At 37.1% G+C, this 22,075-nt stretch overlaps 2 protein-coding genes across 9 annotated transcripts in view; one reads left to right on the top strand and one right to left on the bottom strand.

Moving 5' to 3' along the window:
• The window catches only part of LOC110466704 (calcium uptake protein 3, mitochondrial-like), a 164,116-nt gene that overhangs the window by 52,708 nt on the left and 89,333 nt on the right, over nucleotides 1–22,075 (top strand). For all 7 annotated transcript variants that reach the window (XM_021523406.1, XM_021523407.1, XM_021523405.1 and 4 more), the window contains exon 4: nucleotides 12,620–12,667. In XM_021523406.1, the coding sequence (XP_021379081.1) occupies nucleotides 12,620–12,667 (48 nt within the window). The remainder of the gene's footprint in view (nucleotides 1–12,619; nucleotides 12,668–22,075) is intronic.
• LOC110466706 overlaps nucleotides 1–22,075 on the bottom strand; it is a 115,114-nt gene that overhangs the window by 64,383 nt on the left and 28,656 nt on the right. Inside the window, exon 1 of one of the 2 annotated variants that reach the window (XM_021523410.1) lies at nucleotides 9,845–9,949. The exons of the other annotated variant lie outside the window; for it this stretch is intronic. The gene's annotated coding sequence lies outside the window, so the exon portion shown is untranslated. Of the gene's footprint in view, nucleotides 1–9,844; nucleotides 9,950–22,075 lie in introns of those variants that run through there. 2 annotated transcript variants of the gene reach the window in all.

Genomic DNA, 22,075 nt, shown 5'->3' with positions numbered 1-22,075 from the left:
ATGGGATAGTTTTGGTAGATTAGGGGAGATGGGATAATTTTGGTAGATTAGGAGAGATGGAATAGTTTTGGTAGATTAGGGGAGAGGGGATAGTTTTGGTAGATTAGGGGAGAGGGGATAGTTTTGGTAGATTAGGGGAGAGGGATAGTTTTGGTAGATTAGGGGAGAGGAGATAGTTTTGGGAGATTAGGAGAGAGGGATAGTTTTGGTAGATTAAGGGAGAGGTGGCAGTTTGGGGAAAGGTTTGGAGTGGGAGAGATTTGGGCTAATGGGAGAAGGGTATTTGAAGATTTTGTACCTTTGACTAAAAGAAGGAGGGATGGATTTGGAAGGAAAGGGTAGATTCAGTTTGGAAAGTTGGAAAGTATTTTATTATACAAAGGGTTGGGTTGGTAAAAGATAAAGAAGGGGCATGTTTGGAATTCAGTAAAAAAGTGAGAGTTTGAGAGTATCAAAGATTTAGGGGAGAGCCATGTTTGAATGGTCAGATTTGCAGAAGATTCAGGAAAGTTTGCTAGAGGGAGAAGTGAATTGGTGTGGCAGGTTTTGGAAAAGGGTTGGAGAATTGAGTTAGGGTTGAAGTAGGATTGTAAGGTGGGAGAAGGTTTGAGGATTTGGGACAGTGGTAGACGTTTGGGAGAGGGGGTGAGGTTTTATAGTAGTGGAAGGGGGATTCCTGTACACTTTATGCCATTTAGTGGGAAGGGGGGAAGAAACATGTGTTTTACATTTGTCTGGTGAAAAGTAGGAAGAATCTTCAAAGGCTGGAGTGGAAAGGAGTCTGACATACACACATACTGCAGACATTTGTCCCCCCATTATACCACAAACAGTGGCTGGCCCTCCGCAGCTAAACACCACCTGTCTACCGCCAAACTAAACACATATCTCCCACAGTGCCCCCATATACAAGTAGCTCCTGCCAAGCAATGATCTCTTAATCATCTTCAACTCCTGTAAACCACATTATATTTCTTCCGTGATTTATTTTTGTGTTAATTTGCAAAGATGAACATTTTGTGAATTCCAATTCTCAAGACCTCAGAAACATTATTTGTTATATAATTATGGCTAGTAGAAGTGCTGGTATGATATTATTGGAAATAATGTCATTGGTACAGTCGACCCAGGGGTGACCTGGTAGATTGCTTTCAAAATTGGAAGAGAATATATATATGAGCAGCTATCTCATCTCTTTAGGGGGATTCACAAAGACAAGCTATTACTAGCTATATCATCTTGTGGCTAGCACCATAGCCAATAAGGGTGTCAACACGCATAGATGTAGCTGTCTCATCACAGGACTAGCAAGCTATCTCATTGCCTTTGGGGAAGCCACAAGAACTGGCAAGCTAGCTATCTCGCCCATTGCTAGCTGGTTATAACATCACTATTGGGGGATGCCCATGATTAGCTAGCAAGCTGTCTTGTCCCAATACTAAAGCTGGCTTCAGCATTGCCATTGGGTGATAGCCCTAGATTGGGCTAGCAAGCTATCTCATCCCAAGACTAAAGCTAGCTTCAGCATTGCCATTGGGGGATAGCTCTAGGACTGGCTAGCAAACTATCTCATCCCAATACTAAAGCTGGCTTCAGCATTGCCATTGGGGGATAGCCCTAGGATGGGCTAGCAAACTATCTCATCCCAAGACTAAAGCTGGCTTCAGCATTGCCATTTGGGGATAGCCCTATGACTTGCTAGCGAGCTATCTCATCCGAAGACTAAAGCTGGCTTCAGCATTGTCATTTGGGGATATAGTCCTAGGACTGGCTAGCAAGCTATCTCATCCCAAGACTAAAGCTGCTTCAGCATTGCTATTGGGGGATATAGCCCTAGGACTGTCTAACTAGCTATTTCATCCTCATGCTAGCTTGATAAATAACATAACCTTCACGGAATGCACAAGATTGGCTCGCGAGCTAGCTATCTCATCCTAGAGCTAGTTGTCTATAACACTGCCATATTGGGGTTGTGAACAAGCTGGATTTAAAATACCTAGCTAGCTTATCCCAGGGCTTGTTAGCTAGCTAGCTATTATGGCCTGTGTGTAGTTGATTTGCTGTCCATGGACTTGTGACTGCCATCACAGCTTTCTATCTGAGTTGAAATGCCCTGCAAATGCTACATCATGGGTGGAAAGAATGTAAATACCTTACTCTTATTTTAAAACGAGGAAAATAATCTTGTAGAAGATTTATACTGCTAGGAAATTCTTAACAAAATCCTTGGGGCTGGTAGCTTCTAGCATAATCTTGCTGTTTCCAAACAATATACCACTCTGCAAGTTCTTCCTTGTCCAATTCAGCTTTCCCTAGGAAGCTCTCTAAATAAAATCATGGAGAAAAATATCCATGTCTTAGAGGTGGCCTAATTGTGGCAGATTCTCCTTGTTTTGGCGCAGTGTCAGGACCCCAGCCGTTTTGTGTTTCCACGATATAACTCAGCTGTCATATTGCGCACGATTTTAAATGTATTCATACTGTTCTAGAAACATGAATGCCTCGTAAATATCAAATCATCATGTGCAATATTTTATTTTATTAGTAATAACCGAAGTGCTCAAATTTATAGCTTAAAGTGGATAAAAACCCCATAAGAAATTGGTTCAGTGCTAAAAATAGTAACCATTGACCAACTTAACTAAGGATTAACTGTCAAAACTAGTCTAGTATTCCATAATCTTGACCTAGCTAAAGGGAAACCTAGTTAATACGATATGTTTACTGCGGCCATTCCTTTTCTATCAACCTTTAGACATTTATGCAATCACTGGTTAAAGCACAAGAGGATTTTATGGGATATTATACATTTATTGCTAGGAAGTAGGGAGATATGAAGATTTGTTTCTTGAAATTAATGGTATTTCCTGGGGGATATTTTGCATCAGTAACACGATCCACTCGAGGGAAACAAACCTTTATATCTCTCTACTATATATAAATCAGGCTAATATTTTTTCTATATTCTGAAAAAGAAACATTTAACATACATTTGGAGAAGACCGCTTTCAGGGAGGGGGGAACCTGCATAGGGCAATATTTGTAAATGCCTAATGTGACTCAGAATTGGGGCATTCACTGAGGGAGACGTGATGTTTGTCCTCATGGAACATGCACTGCTGAGAGATATGATTCGACACTGTCCACTGTAGGACATTAACATTATACATCCAAATTGGTATGGTCCAACATTTTTTTTTCATTTGTGCAAAAATATGTTTATTTTCTATGGTAAATCTTTAAGGTGATTGTTAGTAATTATCAACTACTGCAAAATACTAGTTTCGTTGAGTTTTTTATTTCGTTGATTTTGTGGGTAATCTGCTTCCTTGAATTTGCAGGTCCATGAAGTAATTACGGGTTCGACATAAAGCTATTCCTCGTAAGAATGGGTTCTTGTAATCCACAAATTCATGTTCTTACAAAATCGTGCTTTAGGTGCAAAATTTGAACACCATGATCATTTCTGATTTCACAGTATATGGTAACAGTTCTGTGAAATTGAAAGTTGATCATTTTCATTCTCTTCACCTCATTAGGACTGTTAGGGAAAGGTGATGGAGGCAAGAGGTTAGCAAGAATTAAGAAGGGTTCATAAGGTACAGCCTAAATCAAAATTAGGGTCTAATTGATGTCATGGCTGCCTGCTAATTATGGACCAGGAGTTGATAAGGGACTTCTGAAAGATGTCACATTTGAGCTTTCTAGCACATCGTAAAAAGGAAAACTGGAGGCCTGGGGCATGCCCCTTACATTATACAGGGGTAGTCTGTAAAAGCTGGATTCAAACTTTTTGGTCAGTATTTGTAGGGTTTTGAACTAATAAAAACAGTTAAACCTGATCAAGTGACCACCTGCACAAGGAAACCACCTTTGTAAAGAGACCACTTCTGATGGTCCCCATTAACTGATTTCAGTGAGATTTGAACCTGTATTAAAAAAAGACCACTTGTGTTAGTTAAGAGACCATTTTTTTCACTTCCTGTGGATGATTTCTCATGGAGTGGAACTCTGTACCACTGTCACAGACTTGTTACTATGAACAGGAAACGTTTTTGCCAGCATGACTATAGTTATGGAAATCATATCTAAAAAGAAATTCATACCTTGTTGAACTTTCATAAAAAAAAATGAAGATGATATGAAATAAAATAAATCAATCGATCAAGAACAGTGTTTTAAGAGTAAAAATCAGTGGGACCATGCTTGGTTTTTTAACCCATGACCTTCGATCATGGTCACTCTCACCAGCTAACCTATCTGATCAGCAATATTATGAAGGGTGGGCCAGCCAAAAGACAGTCATGTGTATATATCCTAAAGGAAATTAAGGGGGGGTTACTTTATGTATGAAAAACTACAGTGGAATTCCTTAGTGTTTTGCCTGCAGACTGGGACAGGGATCCTTAAGGTGGTATTCTTTAGTGTTTTGCCTGCAGACTGGGACAGGGATACTTAAGGTGGAATTCCTTAGTGTTTCGCCTGCAGACTGGGACAGGGATCCTTAAGGTGGAACAAGTGACAACTCAGCCTCTACAGAATTATTGTTGACTGGAACACATATATTTCCATCCACTGATCAAATCCATGTTTTCGTAAAGAAATGAGTTGCAAATAATTCAGCACCTTGTTGCGCTATTACGACTATGATCGCACTTCACCTAAATCTGCTGTAGGTGTCTATCCAGAAAATCCTGGGATGATCCTTGGGGTCAATTTGCAGACATAAAGTACCAATTAAGTGTTAGGAATGCTTAGATATGGACATCATCGTATCTGAAACGGCATGTGTACCAGCCCCACTGATAATGAGGTGACTGGTATAATGGTGTAACAAATTTCCCCGTAATTGCTACCATCAGCTTGAAAAGGGATGATTCAATTCCTAACAGTCATCGTATGTCATAATCATTAAAGAACCTACAAATAATTACGGTGTTAATTTGCGAAATGTATGTGACTAACATAATTTTATGGTTGTTCATTACATGGTATCTTTTGGTTCGTTTATACTCGTAGAATCAACACAAGATGTCGAAAATGATCAAATCTGCAGCTTTATAAATGGATTAATGGATTGAGTCAAATTGACACATGTTCAGATTTTTTAGTTCATCATCTTGCTATGAGATGTTCCAGGTCAGAATATGTAAAAAAAAATGCAAAATATATTTTAAAAAGAGGTGCGAAAACTTTAATTAAAAAATTGTTTGAAATTCAATATCTATTTCATCTCTAGGAAATCATGCTGATGTTTTATCTTATAAAAAGGAAATAGTGTTTTTGAATACTCTGATTATGTTCAAATTGGTTACTCTTATTACATTTGAAGCATTTCATTTTAAAATTCGGGCCATTTCTGTAAAGTTGCCAGCTTTGACTTTTTTTTACACAATCCCTAACAGAATTCTTTTGATACTTCTACTCTTCCCTGAAATGAAATATAGTACCTCACCTTATTCTATTTTTCAACATGAAATTCTATTTTGAAACAGGCCTAGAAAAGTTTAATCCGTAAATCGACATCATTAAAATGTTTGTTTGCTGTACCTGCATCCATGTGTCTGGTACTGTAGGGGTCATTAGGAGGCTTAAGTTACCACCCAGGAAGTGTTTATGTGGAGGGGCCATGTTGCTGGCGAAATGTACATCACGGATAACCCGACATGACACCAATGCGCTCACAATCTTCTAGTAGAGCAGAATCTCTCCTTTACTGATAGAACGTAACTTGATTGGAAAATTCTTTGGTGTATTCCTTTGCATTTGTTAAGATTTGTTTAAAATCGTCTATTGATAAAATATTATAAAGTGTTAATTTCAAATCTTTTTCGTCATGTTTAGGAATATTCTTAATTATGTACAAAGTAGTTGTAAGTTGTAATGTCCATTGATTAAAGAAAATTAAGTGCTAAATAATAAATGAAATCTTTGGCATTTATAGGAATATTCCTTATTATTTAAAAAGTAATTATTATGATATGTATTTGAAACATTGTCTTCATTAAACCTTTAAATTGTAAATACAGTTAGTTGAGTTAAGTTTCATTTGTCAAATGCATGTAACACAAAAAACAATATGACTGTAGCCAAGAATATTTATCTCAAGAAGTTGTAAAAATGATCAGTACTTACCATTTTTAGATGAAAGACCTGTGTCAAAATTTAAGGGATGTTTCTTGTCCATATACAAGCATGCAGTGTTAAACACCAGAAAGAAATGTCCATGTTTGTGAAAATAGAAAAACAGTCTGGGGAAATCTTTGAGTATATGTTTACTAAAGTGACCGGTGTTTTCTTAAGGAAGAATGACTTGCATGAAGTGTCGTCAACATAAATAAGGATTTTGTTATTGAAAAGTTTTTTCCCAACCACCAATCAACACATTCTGCCTCTGTGTTTTCTATGGTAGTTGTTGGTTTTTCACACTTTGACACTTCATGTGATAGAGTTGTCTGTCCTCGAGATGTCACAGCAGGAGTTGTCTCACCCTTACAAAAGTCAGTCAAAGCTTTACCTGTGTACACTCGGCCAGGTGTGAATGGCACAGGTAGATTAATTACTAGAAAAATAAGTAATTGGTGTTTTTACATGGTGAAGGCAAGTTTACATATAATGCTTTATGGTCATGGTCAGTCTAGTGTTTATGTAAAGCCCAATCATTGACAGCCATGTTTATATAGAAGGAATTTGTCACTTGCCTGATAATTACCCGATAATGGTTGTGAGTCTAAAATGCCCTGTTGTAGGGGATATATTGCAGATTGGGTCATAATATATATCAAAGACCTGGAATAATGTCTTGTAATTATTTCTAATTCAGTGATATCATTGTATGAGCTGGTGTAATTTGTGATTATTTTTATAACTGTAGAAATAGTATCGTACATGAATAAAAGACTACATAGGACTGATCATTTCTATGTAATAGTGAACAATATTTTTCAGGTGAAAAATAAAAGAGCTATAAATATATTATAATGAAACAATTACTTTATTTGTAGTTGATGTAATCATCTTCAGACAATGTGATTGGATGTTCAATTTCTAAACAGAAGAAAAATTAAATATTGAAAAATAATTTATGTAAGAATATTTATTAAATGATTTAAGAGATTTTAAGAATATATATGTAGTTTCCTCAAATTTCTGCTGAGAAATTTAAAAAATTTAAAGATTAGTGTAATTTATCATTCAAGCAAATGAAAAAAAAAAAGTAAATGAAGTTTTGAAGAATTTGAAATATATTTTCTGTTCTATATTTCTCAATTTTTAAATATTGAAAAAAAAACAATCTTGTTAAGTAATAATATTCTAAATAAATGAAAAATGAAAAAAATGTACCTACATATTGTTAATTTTCTAACATTTTAATAAAATTATTTAATTATTGTAAATAGAATATTATTAATGCAACCTCAAACAAGAGACTGAAACATTACAATTTGTGTGTGTTACAAGAATCATTAATTGGTTCCTGAATATTGGGATGTTTTCCCTCCAATTTTAAGCTGAATACTGGCCCTAGACAGATGTGTGGGGGCCATGTCTTCGGAGCAGAAGTATGCGGCCATGTGATCCCTATTGTGTTGGCTACTCTTTAAACGGTGAATAGCAGCACGCGCTATGCACAGCAGGAGGGTGTCAGCTATTGTTGAGGAAACGATGCTAAAATGAATACATGCTCACAAGTATAGCTTATTTTCCTATCCCATTGCAAGCCTAATGGGTTTGCAATCAAAGGGGATCTCGGATCACGCTATAGCCATTTCGCGTTGGCTTTTCTGCGTTTGGTGTTTTCCTCACGGACAGGTAATTTTTGGGGGGCCCTTACATGTTCTGAAGCAAACTCCCATATAATCACCTGTTCGCTTAATTTGCGATCCCCAATTCCCCTAATTTAGGCTTATCACCTTTCTGTTGCCTTTTGATACTACATCGGTGGTGTGCTGGTGCGCTGCCCGACTTGGGCAAGACAAGTAGTGATAGCAAAGTAGGGCATACACCCGAGAGGCAGAAAGGGGTAGGAGGGAAAGTCCTTTATAGTAAACGTGTATTTATGTGTGTGTTTAAGGTTTTTGGGGAAGGAGAGTGGTCTTTCACCTTTCAGGATCACTTTAAATTAGTACATGTACAGCAACAAGCTTAAACCAAATGTACACCAGAGAACACCTGAACACCAAATAGAAAAAATAAGCAACAGGATTATCAAGTACATTAAACAACATCATCTTGTAGGAAAGAAAGAGTAATTTACAAAAGTATGCCAAATTAACACAGAGACAACATAAAAACCAAATAAAACAGAGTAATAAACATACCAAATAGAAGTAGAGAGCAACATGATTGGGATTAGAACCACACCATAGTAAACAGTGGGTCACAAGAATGCAACCATTTTGTCAAGTTAAAAGTAAATCATCAATTGGACAATGAACTTAAATAACCCTTCCTTGGGCTTAAAGTAACAGAAATGTACCCCATATTACAGAAGGACCACACCAGCCAATCCGTGTACTACCCATTTATGCAGCTGTGCTGACTACAGTAAAGGTGACTTTCTTTTTCTACATTAGATATATATAGGCCAGGTTTGGGGTAGTCTGATCTCTATATAGGTATCTGACTCAGTGGCTGCCAGGTACCCAGCCTACTCTTTCATGAGATAAACCACACTGTCTTCCACTTTGAATTCCAATGTCCCCAAACCAATGTCTTGTTGGTACGTACTACGTTTGAATACCGCTGTCCCAAAGGTTGAATACTAATGGCCACAAGGTCTGAAGCCTTCTGTTGGTTTTATATGAAAATTGTACATATCTGTATATCAGAATTCGGTTGCCCCGATTTTCAATCAAGTGGCCCCAGATTTGAATCCTGAGATATCCGAATTAAAATCCTGTCGCCTCAATTTGATTTCATGTTGCACCAATTTTGCATCCTGCTGTCCATCAAAATTGCTTGCGCTAGAATGTATGAGGTTAATGTTTCGTTGATAAAACTCAATTTTCATTGAAGATTATCTTTTACGTTCTTGGAGACTTACAAACCTCGTTAAAGTTTTATATAATGCTGTGGTTCTTAAAACGATTTCCTGCAATTTCCTGTTGACATTTGTCTGTAAATCTAGATAGCTTTTGTTGCTTAAAATGATGCATTATTCTCAAGGAAATTGCAATTCAGTGTCTACTATTTAACTTTATATACCAAGAAAATAAAGTCAATCATTTGTGCCAAATCCTGATTTTACATAAAAAGCTTTATGCAAATATTCTTGATGGTATTTATTTTCTTGGCAATGACATTTAGCTACAATACAAATAAATGTTACTTGATTCTATAAAATGCTGGAAAGATGTCATAAACGAAGCCTGTTGAATTGAGGCTTTGATTCTTCAATGTCGTATCTTTAAAATGTAGCTTATGCTTTGTTTAAGGCAGTTGAGGTAATAATCAATAGATGCTTTACAATATTGACATTAAAAATATATTAGGGTTTCTGGACATTTTAAATGAGTATCATTGTTCAAGATGTTGTACATCCCAACTATAAGCATTTCGTATATGTTCATGTAACGAATGGAAAGATTGCTAAATAAATCAATTTTGTAAAAGAATATATCTTGTGGTAACACAAATTATCTTGAGTGGAAAGTCATTGATGACAAAGTCTTCAAAATTTCCCTCCAGACTTCTAAGGTATTTATTCTCTTTTTCTTTGCCATTCCTTTTTAACGTCTGTTTAAAATGAGTCCCTTTTTCTGACTCTGGTCACAAACTATGCTCAGAAATGTTTGCCCTTTTAAGTATTAGAGGAATTAAGAATGGTCACAGAAATACTTACCTCTCAGGATAATTGGTCCGTTTTAACCGTTTCCAGCATCTTCACCAGTAAGCTGTGTCAATTGCAAATTGTTCCCTCTTTATCGCAGTTCAAGTTGTGTGGAATGTTTTTGAATTCCATAAATGAAAACTAATTGTAATCCATTTTGTTGTAAAAAAAGGGTTGAAGTGAAAACTTTGTAACAGGTACTTTAGGGTTCCTGAAGCAGAATGGAAAAGGTACGCGTGGATCATTGGGGCGTGACCGTTGACCAGTGAAGTGTGGCCATGTCTTGTGTCTGGCCTGTGGTAGGTTTCAAATTGTCCTCGCCAAAAGCGGGAGGAGTTCTTGTTATGCTCGAATGACCCTGCACAAAAGGTGTTCCCTCCAGTTTAAGGCTAATAATGTACCGCGGCTTACAAATCGTACTAGCATTGTCGGATAAAGACGTTGTAGGATAACTCTCGGCTTTTATGAAACACCTTTAGCCACACGCACCTCGCATGTTCGCACTGAAAGGACAACACAAACATAAAACGAATGAAGGCGAAAGAGTGAAGTGCTTATTTCTCACAAAACAACTGTTAAAATGTTAAAAATCCGCAATCGTTCTTATCAGCGTATCAATCTATCAGGTATCGTGTATGCCATTATAATTAATCCGTTTACCGACGTACGGTGGTGAATGTCGGAATTGTCATCAAAGTGGTGGGTGATGATGATGAACCGATGCCCTCTGGTGGTCGGCTTTTGAACTGATATCAATCGTCATGAGTGTCAAAGTCTCATTGACCGATGAAAAAGTAAAAACTGATTCTTCACAGTGCTCAACGAGAATTTAAACGAAATTTAATTCCTTTTGGTATTATCACTGTCGAACATGGTTTTCAGGACTGTTTATACAAAAAAGGGAATGACCGGTATGGTCATTTAGAAAGTTAATTGACTCTTTGTATAAAGCCAACTTCCAGTTCGAATATATATCAAACAGGAGGTGAGCATCAGGGATCTGTCACATGATGTGATCGCCTTGTGCCTCGAACCAATCAGGCATTGTCGTTTGCTTTTCTTTGCCATTCAAACGCAGACAAAACCATGACTGGATTAACAGTGCACTGTTTAAGTTGGTCATCAGTTCTGACTTGACTGACAATAGATGAAGGAATTACATCCCTAGTGACCATCGGTCATGGAAAAACACTGATAATATTTCTCTTACTTGACTTTTTGATGTATGACTTGTCCACTCGAGTTGTTCATGCTCCATAGTCCTACCTGTCGAATGATTGGTCCGGCGGTCAACTTCAAACACAAACAATCGCCCTATCTAATTGATGTAAATTGAACAGGTACATATCATTTCCAGTGACCAGGGAGGTTCCTGACCCCTGAACCTTTGCCACACGCTATGAGCAGTTGGTGTATAATAATTAGCCGAGCATTTTGGCTTTTGATTTCAACAAAATGAAAAATGACCGCTGTCATCTGGTCATTAAACGGTCATCTGTGATGCATGTAGGATTCTAGGTGGCCTCTACAATCACACAAATGGTTGAATTTTTCAAAATTTTGGAATGAAAACATTTTTTGAGGGGGAATTAAGTGTCACGCTGGTATGTGTTCCTCTGATATAAAAATAAAGAGGACAGCATGAGGTTAAATTGTTTTAATAAAAGTTCTTTTGAAAAATTGAAAGAAATTATAAATAAGTTGATTAAAAAAAGACAGATTTTGTTCTTTTCTGGAACATCTTTTTACAAATACAAATCTGTCTTTGGCAGAAACAATATATCATGCTATTGATGGGTAAAAATGATGTGAAGAAAAAATATAAATTATGTATTTATATATTGTTAATGAAATAAAATATAAGGTTTTAGGGGGAAGCAATATTCATTCTGTTATTTTTGAGGCTAGTGATTTTTCACAACTGATCAGAGAACATTAATTATTGTGAAAAGAAAACTATTGTCAGAATTAGATCACCCAACACAATGCCTTGTTACAGCAATTAGACGCATACATGTCATGAAGTCATGTATCTATACAATTATGAAAGTAAAATAAAATTTTCTTTATTTCTTGATAAATAATTCCAACTAAACGGAGAAATGATTTTTCATATTTTTCTCTTGTGATTTACAAACTTGACTCATTCCTCCCTATATATTCAAACTGGACTTGCCCTCTCTTTGATTCGGTAAAGTCCAAATGTGACTTAAGGGATGAATGGGTTAAAGGATGTATCAAAGCTGAGTTCTACCAGACACTGTGATTTTGTAGTACTTACCTCCTCACTCAAATATCGCATCATTGTTATAAAACAATAGAAGAGGGTGTTTTTTCAAGAATGACACATTAAAGATGATACAAATGATAACAACAGAATTACATTTTTTACTGGCATTTAAGTTGAAATAATATCAATCAAATTCCATATGGGTTTTTTTTCAAGAAATTTGCAAGCTTGATTTAATTCAAATTAATTCAAAGATATTTTATTGTTTTAAAACAGAGATATTAGAGAGAACAGGCACAGCCTATATAAGTCTTCTCCATACCAGTTTGTCTGCTGGATAACCTACTCGAAGAACTACTCACAGTAAAGTGGAAGTAAAACCACTTAAACTAACAAACACATGGGTTGCAGCATGTAATACAAGTAGTATAGATGTTTAATACTGGGGTCAGGATAAAGATGGATTATATAAAGTTTTTATTTGACTCGTACTTATTAGAGTCAACATTTTACTTGTGTTATGACATTACTAATTGCCCCTGTTTTGTTTGTTACAGGCTTGATCTCCTACACTGAGTATCTGTTTCTGCTGTGTGTCCTTACAAGTAAGTCCAACTTGACAATTTAATGTATTCCAATGTTTCTTCACGAAATTGTTGCTTTTGATCATTTCAAATCTATATCCTGATGAATGTTATTTAGAATTTAATCTACATGTTTTGTATCTCCTCCTTAACCCATTCACCCCTAAAGTCACATTTGAATTCTTCCAATGCAAAGGTTGAAAAAAAGATGGGAATTTACAAGCTTCTATGGTATGTTTGAAATATATTTGTACTGTTGTTTGAGTATATGTAATGTTGACATATGTAAAAAGTTACAAAATAATAACTATTTGAATTAAATATAAGAAACATAATGGAATTTGTGGACTGTTAAGAAAACATCAGCATTGGTGTGTTTTTGAATATGGTTGGTGTGATTGTGTGTGTCGGGCCCACAAATGGCCCGGAGAGGTGGCAGGTGTTGGTATAAATACTGATGAGTACTTTGCGTGAGTCTAGAATTTCTGTAAAACACAGACGGAACCTTACCTTGTAATTTTCTAATGATGCTGCCCCGCTTGGATTAAGGGGAGGGGGGAAGGAGGAGGAGGAGGAGACAAAGTGGATTGAGAGAAGATCTTTTACATAAGTGGATAAGAGAAGAGAGGGAAGGAAGATTTTAGGATCTTATGACAAGCGGATAAGGGTATTAAGGGTCCTGCGTATTAGGGGAAGGATGGTATGGAGGGTCCTAACAAGTGGATCAGTTGATGGAGGGCTCTCAGAACAAGTGGATTATGTGGAGTAGGGGTGGGTGGGGTGGGGGGATGTGGTAGTGTCCTCTGACTAAATGGAGAGTTAAGGATGGAGGCAAGAAGGAGTGGGTTGGGGGCAAGGAGGAGTGTCATGAGACAAAGAGGAGTTGGGAGGGGCAAGAGGGACTAGGATTTGGCAAGCAGAATAAGGAATGGGGCAAATAGGAGTGAAGAGGGGGCAAGGAGGAAAAAGAAGGGAAAAGAGGAGTGGAGAGGGGGCAAGGAGAAGGAAAGGGGCAAATAGGCGTGAAGAGGGGGCAATGAGGAAAAAGAAGGGAAAAGAGGAGTGGAGAGGGGGCAAGGAGAAGGAAAGGGGCAAATAGGAGTGGAGAGAGGGCAAGGAGGAGAAGGAAGGGAAAAAAGGAGAGGGGCAAGAAGGGGTGAGGAGGAGGCATCAGGGGAGATTTATTGAATGGAACACCCATGTGTGTGATTCCACAGTTGATAAATTACTGTGCTAGTAGCCTGGAATTCCTATTCAAGTGCCAATGATAGTAATTTTGTGGTAATGTGTTATACAGTTTCAGTGTAGCTTGGACAGTTATGTAACGGAAAATTTAAAACACAGATCATATGTGTTCCGATTTGATAGATTGCCCTCAGGCCAACTTAACAGACGTCTTCGCCTTCTTCTCAAGAAACAGGAATGATTGTCAGACCTAGATGATACACATGTAAAAATGTCAAAGTGCTTTACAAAAAAAGGAGAATCTAAAATTAACTTAGTTGAGATAGGATGGTGAAAAGCCTTAATTTTGCCGGGGAGTATTAAAAAAAGTGAAGAAACCTCGACACAATCTGATCGAATTTGTACAGAGACAAAATTAATTATTTAGATATTTATAGCTCACCTTCCCGAAGGGTACATGTAAGTGTGCTTATGCCAATTTGGCGCAGCGTCCGTCGTCTGTCAACTTTTCCTTTAAAACGCTACTTGTCCTGAACAGCCCAGTAGATTTCGATTAAATTTGGTCTGGAGCATCTTTAGGCCTAAGGGACTCAATTTTATATAAATGGTGGGTGTGGCCCCCCTGGGGGCAGAGGGATGCACGGACCCAATAGGGGAAATAGAGGTTAACCTTTAAAATCCTACCAAAGGGATTTCATCCCAATTTGGACTGGATCATCCTTGGGCCAAGGGGACTCAATGTTGTTTAAACAGTGGGTTTGGACCCCCTGGAGTCAGAGTTATGGGGCCCAATAGGGGAAATAGAGGTACAAACGTTTGAAATCTTTCTTCTACCAACCGAATTAAGTGTTTTATCCTAATTTAGTCTTGAGCATCCTTGGGCCAAGGGGACTCAATGTTGTATAAATGGTGGATGTGGATCCCATGGGGGCAGAGGGATGGGGCCGAATAGGGAAAATAGAGGTAAACCTTTAGAATTCTTCTTCTACCATAGGGATTAAGGAATTTCATCCTAATTTGGTCTGGAATATCCTTGGACGAAGCAGATAATATATGAATAAGTTCATAGCTTTAAAGGGTGCATCATCAGTATGCAAATATTTGGATTTGCTTCAGATGCAAGGCCTAATTTAAATTACCTCCAGCACCAAGCTAGGAAGCAACAGTTTTCTTATGTACAATTATAACCTCTACACTACATTTTCTATAATTTCGTTATGATACATTTAAATTTCACACCTGTAAATATCTTAATATGTAATAAAATGTAACAAGTGTTCAACAAGAGGTTGTTTACAGACTAACTTCTCAATAATGTAAAAATATGTTACAAACAAGACATTTTTTAAATATATAACAGAACTGGACTTGATTTCTGAGAAAGTGTTTGGTCAATGGTCTATAGAAGGTGTTTTGACCAGTATCTCAGTGGTCTATAGAAGGTGTTTGTGACCAGAATCTCAGTGGTCTATAGAAGGAGTTTGTGACCAGTATCTCAGTCGTCTATAGAAGGTGTTTGTGACGAGGCATTTTGATGATCAGTATCTCAGTGGTCTATAGTATGTGTTTGTGACCACTATTTCAGTGGTCTATAGTAGGTGTTTGCGACCAGTATCTCAGTGGTCTATAGCAGGTGTTTGTGACCAGTATCTCGGTGGTCTATAGAAGGTGTTTATGACCAGAATCTCAGTGGTCTATAGTAGGGGTTTGTGACCAGTATCTCAATGGTCTATAGCAGGTGTTTGTGACCAGTATCTAAGTGGTATATAGAAGGTGTTTGTGACCAGAATCTCAGTGGTCTATAGTAGGTATTTGTGGCCGGTAATTTTGATGAACTTATAATAAGTTAGTCTTTGTGACCAGTATCTCAGTGGACTATAGAAGGTGTTTGTGACGAGGTATTTTGATGACCAGTATCTCAGTGGTCTCTAGACCAGTATCTCAGTGGTCTACTATAGAAGGTGTTTTGACCAGTATCTCAGTGGTCTCTAGACCAGTATCTCAGTGGTCTAGAGAAGGTATTTGTGACCAGTATTTAAGTGGTCTATAGAAGGTGTTTGTTACCAGTATCTCAGTGGTCTAGAGAAGGTATTTGTGACCAGTATCTGAGTGGTCTATAGTAGGTATTTGCGACCAGTATCTCAGTGGTCTAGAGAAGGTATTTGTGACCAGTATTTAAGTGGTCTATAGAAGGTGTTTATGACCAGGATCTCAGTGGTCTATAGTAGGTCTTTGTGACCAGTATCTAAGTGGTCTTTAGAAGGTGTTTGTGACCAGTAGCTCAGTGGTCTATAGAAGGTGATTGTGACCAGTATCTCAGTGGGCTATAGTAGGTGTTTGTTACCAGTATCTCAGTGGTCTATGATATCTTCCCATAGTGAAATATGTATCACGAAAATGTACTTACACCACAGCACTATAGAAGGTGTTTATGACCAGAATCTCAGTGGTCTATAGTAGGTATTTGCGACCAGTATCTCAGTGGTCTAGAGAAGGTATTTGTGACCAGTATCTAATTGGTCTATAGAAGGTGTTTGTTACCAGTATCTCAGTGGTCTATGGAAGGTGTTTGTGACCGGTATCTCAGTGGTCTATAGTAGGCATTTGTGACCAGTATCTCAGTGATCTATAGTAGGTGTTTGTGACAAGTATCTCAGTGGTCTATAGTATGTGTTTGTGACCAGTATCTCATTGGTCTATAGTAGGTGTTTGTGTCCAGTATCTCAGTGGTCTATAGTAGGGGTTTGTGACCAGTATCTCAATGGTCTATAGCAGGTGTTTGTGACCAGTATCTTTTGTGACCAGTATCTCAGTGGGCTATAGTAGGTATTTGTGACCGGTAATTTTGATGAACTTATAATAAGTTAGTCTTTGTGACCAGTGTCTCAGTGGTCTATAGAAGGTTTTTGTGACCGGTATCTCAGTGGTCTATAGTAGGCATTTGTGACCAGTATCTCAGTGGACTATAGTATGTGTTTGTGACCAGTATCTCAATGGTCTATAGCAGGTGTTTGTGACCAGTATCTTTTGTGACCAGTATCTCAGTGATCTATAGTAGGTGGTTGTGACCAGTATCTCAGTGGACTATAGTATGTGTTTGTGACCACTATTTCAGTGGTCTATAGTAGGTGTTTGCGACCATTATCTCAGTGGTCTATAGAAGTTGTTTGTGACCAGTATCTCAGAGGTCTATAGAAGGTGTTTATGACCAGTATCTCAGTGGCCTATAGTATGTGTTTATGACCAGTATCTCAGTGGGCTATAGTAGGTGTTTGTTACCAGTATCTCAGTGGTCTATATTAGGTGTTTGTGACCAGTATCGCAGTGGTCTATAGTAGGTGTTTGTGACCAGTATCTCAGTGGTCTATAGAAGGTATTTGTGACCAGTATCTAAGTGGTCTATAGAAGGTGTTTGTGACCAGTATCTCAGTGGTCTATAGTAGGTATTTGTGACCAGTATCTCAGTGGTCTATAGTAGGTATTTGTGACCGGTAATTTTGATGAACTTATAATAAGTTAGTCTTTGTGACCAGTATCTCAGTGGTCTATGATATCTTCCCACAGTGAAATATGTATCACGAAAATTTACTTACACCACAGCAGACATAAAAATGCCTTTCTAATATAATTTTCCTGATTATAATTTCATACAAAAAAGGTTTTTCTGTGCCTTTTTTGATAGGAAAAAATATATGAAAATTTGAAAAGTTATGAATGATCATACCAATTACAAGCAACAGATTTATAATTTCAAATACAAGAAATAAATAAATTATCAAATTGTATGCGTCCATCATAATTCTTTCTGATATCCTGAAAGAACGAATCTGGGACTGGGGAAATATGTAAAATTCCCTAGGAAGGAAGGTATATGGTTACTCAGGTGTGTATGGTCACAGGTAAGCTGGGTGTATATGACCCCTACTGGGGGGCTTAATGACCCCTAATATGGTGTAATTGATACCAATTAGCTGTTGAGTTCGGACCCCACCTGGGTGTATACTGGGATATAATTGCAGATCCTTATTAGCTGTGTTTTCTTCAGTTAGTTGTGATCTACCTGGTCAGTGCTGGACAGTCAGGTACTGTTACACCTGATGACTGAACATTATATACGTAGAACAGATATATTACCTGTATAAGAGGTCACCAGTAGAACAGGTCAAGTATAGATACATGTTGCATGTAAGTTTATTGAATATAGATTATACTATATTAATAAAAATATGCTATTATGCTCAATAAGTCCTGTCGGGGTTTATCAGGGTGAAAATGGTTCTGGGCCGTGTGTATAAAAAAAAAAGATGATGATGGTGATTGTGAGTAAGTGTGGGTGTGTCCTTGTGTTGGTGCGAGTATCTGTAATTGCCATAAAAATAAAAATTACAAGTTTCTATAAATAATGTTGAAAAACAAAAGTAGAGAGCAACATGTTGATCTTATGATTTAATTCATGCAAATGATTTAATTTTCCAAAACCATTTTTTTTAATTTATGTAATGAGTTATAATAAAAATATTGTTTTGATAGCCTTTACTGCTTTTAAGAGAAAATTTAATTATTATGTAAAAAATTTAAATACAATTTTCTGTAATTTCATTATTTATTCATACAATTCAAATACAATTAAAAAAATAATAATTCATCTTTCATTTGAATGACTTGTAAATTCTTTGATTAGTTCTATTTCCCGCCTTGCCAATTTCTGAAATAATGAATGGCAGAATATTTTTTTATTTGATTCATACCTTGAACAATGTCATCGATGAGAGTGATAAATCGCGTCCTAACATGGCTATGGTGCATCAATAACGTTGATGGCTGGTTTTAAACACTCCTGTTTATTTGTCATTAAATCAGGCACAAAGAATAGATACAAGATTAATGATCAAGCGTGAAGGCTGAATGCCAGTGTATCGTATTACCCCGGACGATTGACCATTCCATACAAACGTCAATGGTCAGTCGTCTCGTCCTCGGCCCGCAACCTGTTCAGGATAGCCTGAGTTTTGTCCTCAAGATTCCATTCACCCCACAAAAATTTCACTGATTTTTATGATTTGTTTAATTTGCTCCTTGTCCCATCTGTTCGTGCGTACCGAAGTTGTTGTTGCGTCCACCCTTGGTCCACCCACGTCCCCCGTAAACCAGCCCCTTAATTGACCTGCTGCATCTATTGGTGCTAAAACCTGTGGTCAAACACTCTTACCTTAATACTGGACATTGATACCTGATTTCTAAATTTATCATAAAGAATTGTTATCCTTTTATTAAAATTGAAGGAAATTCTGATGTTATTTTCTCTAATTTATCAAATCATAAACTGGAGAAAGGGATAATACCAATCTCCTTAATTGACCTTAACTGCTCCTGTTTGGGCTAATAGCTGTAGTCAAAAGCTCTTAATTCACCACTGGTCATGTAGGTCACTCCTAAACTTGTCATAAAGAATCGTTTTCTGTAAAAATTGCAGGAAATTTTAACAATTGTAATTCTGACATAAAAAATGATTCTTTTGAATATTGACCTAGGAAAAAATGGAATTGAAAATTATCAAGATCTAGTCTATGGAGATAACTGTTAAAAAATCAGTAAAAAAAAAAAGTGAAAATATCACATTATATTGGAATGTACCTGAAAGTATGAACTAAGAGGGTAGCATTTTTGGAGAGCTGGGAATTAATTGGTGAAAAATACTCAGAGATAGGTGAAGAAATGGAGAGATAGTAAAGTCAGGAAAAGGAGAAAAAATGCAAGTGATGGAAGGAAGCAGGACAGATATAAAGGCTAGCTAGGGACATATGGAGGAAGGGTCGGGACATGTTTAGGTCATTGTGTGAGTGAGAGAGTCTCCAGCTCCCTCTCCAAACTCCATTCACCTCTGGAATGGAATGCACTCATTAGGTGAGTCTGGGGGACTGGAATGTGGCGGCCATATGTTGGGGCTCGTTGGAGCTCGGAAGCACCGCTTCTGACCCTGTCGTGTGTCAAGTTTGTCTGGGGGAGAGAAACTTCCCTCCAACAACAGATGGTGTAGCACCTGCTCGCAGCCAACATATACATGACAATTACCAGCCTTATCCTACCTGGGCCACAGAGGCCGAGAGTTAATGAATCCGTCATCAACACTATAATGCTTATTAGGACTGGCTGGTGGCCTGGTTGATCCCCCTTCCCCTCCCATTTACCTGTCCTTACTATGTCAGGTAGCTCAGGTGCAAAAACTGTAGGTAGAACATTTTACACACATCTCTGTTTTACGAGAAACAATTTCTCCTTAGAGTAGTTAAGCTAAGGTGAATTTTTTTGCCAGTATATGTGATATTTCAAAGGGATATAAGACATTTAAAAAAAATTGATTAAGAAATATACCTGCTGTATCAGATATATCAGTATATCTTTCATTCAGTTTTAAGTATTGAAAAAAATCAACTAAGAATTGCTAAGGACAAAGAAGTTTCTATTATTCATATTATGTAAAAAAATGTTTTTTGCAGAACATAAAACATGGCAATTAAAAGTATAAGGAGATTTCAAGAAACTCCAAAAACAAAATTCAAATGAAATTTTATTTATCTTTTAATCACGTTCCTCTTTTTTTTTCAATTTTCATCTGTTTGATGTTTCTGAAATGAAGTTTAGGATTTTAGGATGCATGTACTTGATTTTTGTGCATTATATATGGCTATTCCTAGGCTGAATGCATGCTAGAGAAATATTGTTATTAATCAACTCTTCTTCTGAATCATGTTGAGAATAAAATGACTGAAGTTGACTTCATGTATACATGTAATAGTTTGAGGTTTTATTGTAATGTTTCTGGACAAAGGGACAATAAATCTGCTAATATGTCCCAATTTTACGTCATCCCCCTGGTTATTACATAAATTTGCACAAGAAGTTTTCCTAACTTTAACCCAACCCATCTCCCATCCCCCCTGGTTAAATAATCATTCAAGATAAATAACCTTATGTGTATACATGACATTGTTTGTTTAAAAAACATAAAACAGCATTCTTGGCTGTAATTTACCAACTTCTGGTCGGTTTGAATTGAGAAACCAGCTGCGATGCTTCTATGAAGTTTTCAGAGTCGTTTGTGGATCAATGTGAAACCGCAGGGTGTTACACTCGAAGTGCATACATGAAACGATTTCGGAGAGAGTGAAATTTGTAAAACCTTGTGAAGGGAACATTTCGAATTAGCAGAAAAAGTGATCCAGTGTTGGAAATGATTAAAATTTTAAATTTTGGTATCACACGAAAAGTATGAAAAATTATTTGGGGACTTCAAAATCTCAGCGTGACTGGAGTTTCTTTCAATGTGAAAGTGCCGAAAAACAAATTGAATTTGTCAGTTAAATGTTTTACTACATTTATCCTGTGTCTGCTATGTTGTAAATATGTTATTGATGTAAAAGATTAGCACCCTCTTGAAGTACTCCCAACTTACATCCCCCTCTCACACTTACCCCCTCCTCAATCCTCTTCCTCCTCCTTTAAAGCACCATGTCAGCAATGCCATCCCTACACACAGTTCACATTTTTAAAACCCGAGACACTTTGTGAGGTTAAGTTTTTGATTATCTGTGATTCTTTAGGAATTTTCTTCTTGCATAGTTCCTTTTTAACAGATCCACAATAAAAACAAAGCATAAATGGGTTTGGTCAATTGACGCAAACGGTCAACAAATTTTAGTTAGAAAATGCTTGGAGGTCATGGTTTGAATCCAAGTCCGGTCAAAAAGGGCCTATTGAGCTAGCTTATGTCATGGACAAAAGAGAGTACTTATGCAGAATGTCTAAAGAGATTTTGACTAAATTTTGCATGGGTTTTTTGGTTGTATAAGTGGATAGCACATTCACCTTTCAAAATTAGAGATAGCCAACATTAAAAGTTTCAAGTCAGCGGAAACATTTAATCTTCTTATCTAATTCAGATAACAAAAGTTAAGCTACACAGGTCCAGTTGGCCTCTTGTTTATATAAAGGATATGAATTTTATAATGAAGTTGTGCACTTGACAAAGTCTTAGGGGTAGGTTCCTGAGCAGTGGCACACCTTTACTTAGGGGTAGGTGTCAAGATCCAGCACAGTGTTCACTGGAAACAAGCCAGAGTTTATTAATAAATCACATTTTAGCCAAGTCATAATGAAACCTACAGATTCCGGTAAAAATGTTTTTTATCAAATTAAAATTTTGTACCTCCTCCAAGCTGATTTTAAAGTGTCTGTGTCGTTCAA

Source organism: Mizuhopecten yessoensis, unplaced genomic scaffold (assembly GCF_002113885.1).
Source record: "Mizuhopecten yessoensis strain PY_sf001 unplaced genomic scaffold, ASM211388v2 scaffold11143, whole genome shotgun sequence".
In the NCBI taxonomy this organism is placed as follows: domain Eukaryota; kingdom Metazoa; phylum Mollusca; class Bivalvia; order Pectinida; family Pectinidae; genus Mizuhopecten; species Mizuhopecten yessoensis.
Note: the sequence above shows the minus strand (reverse complement) of the source record. Positions and strands in the feature narration are given on the sequence as shown.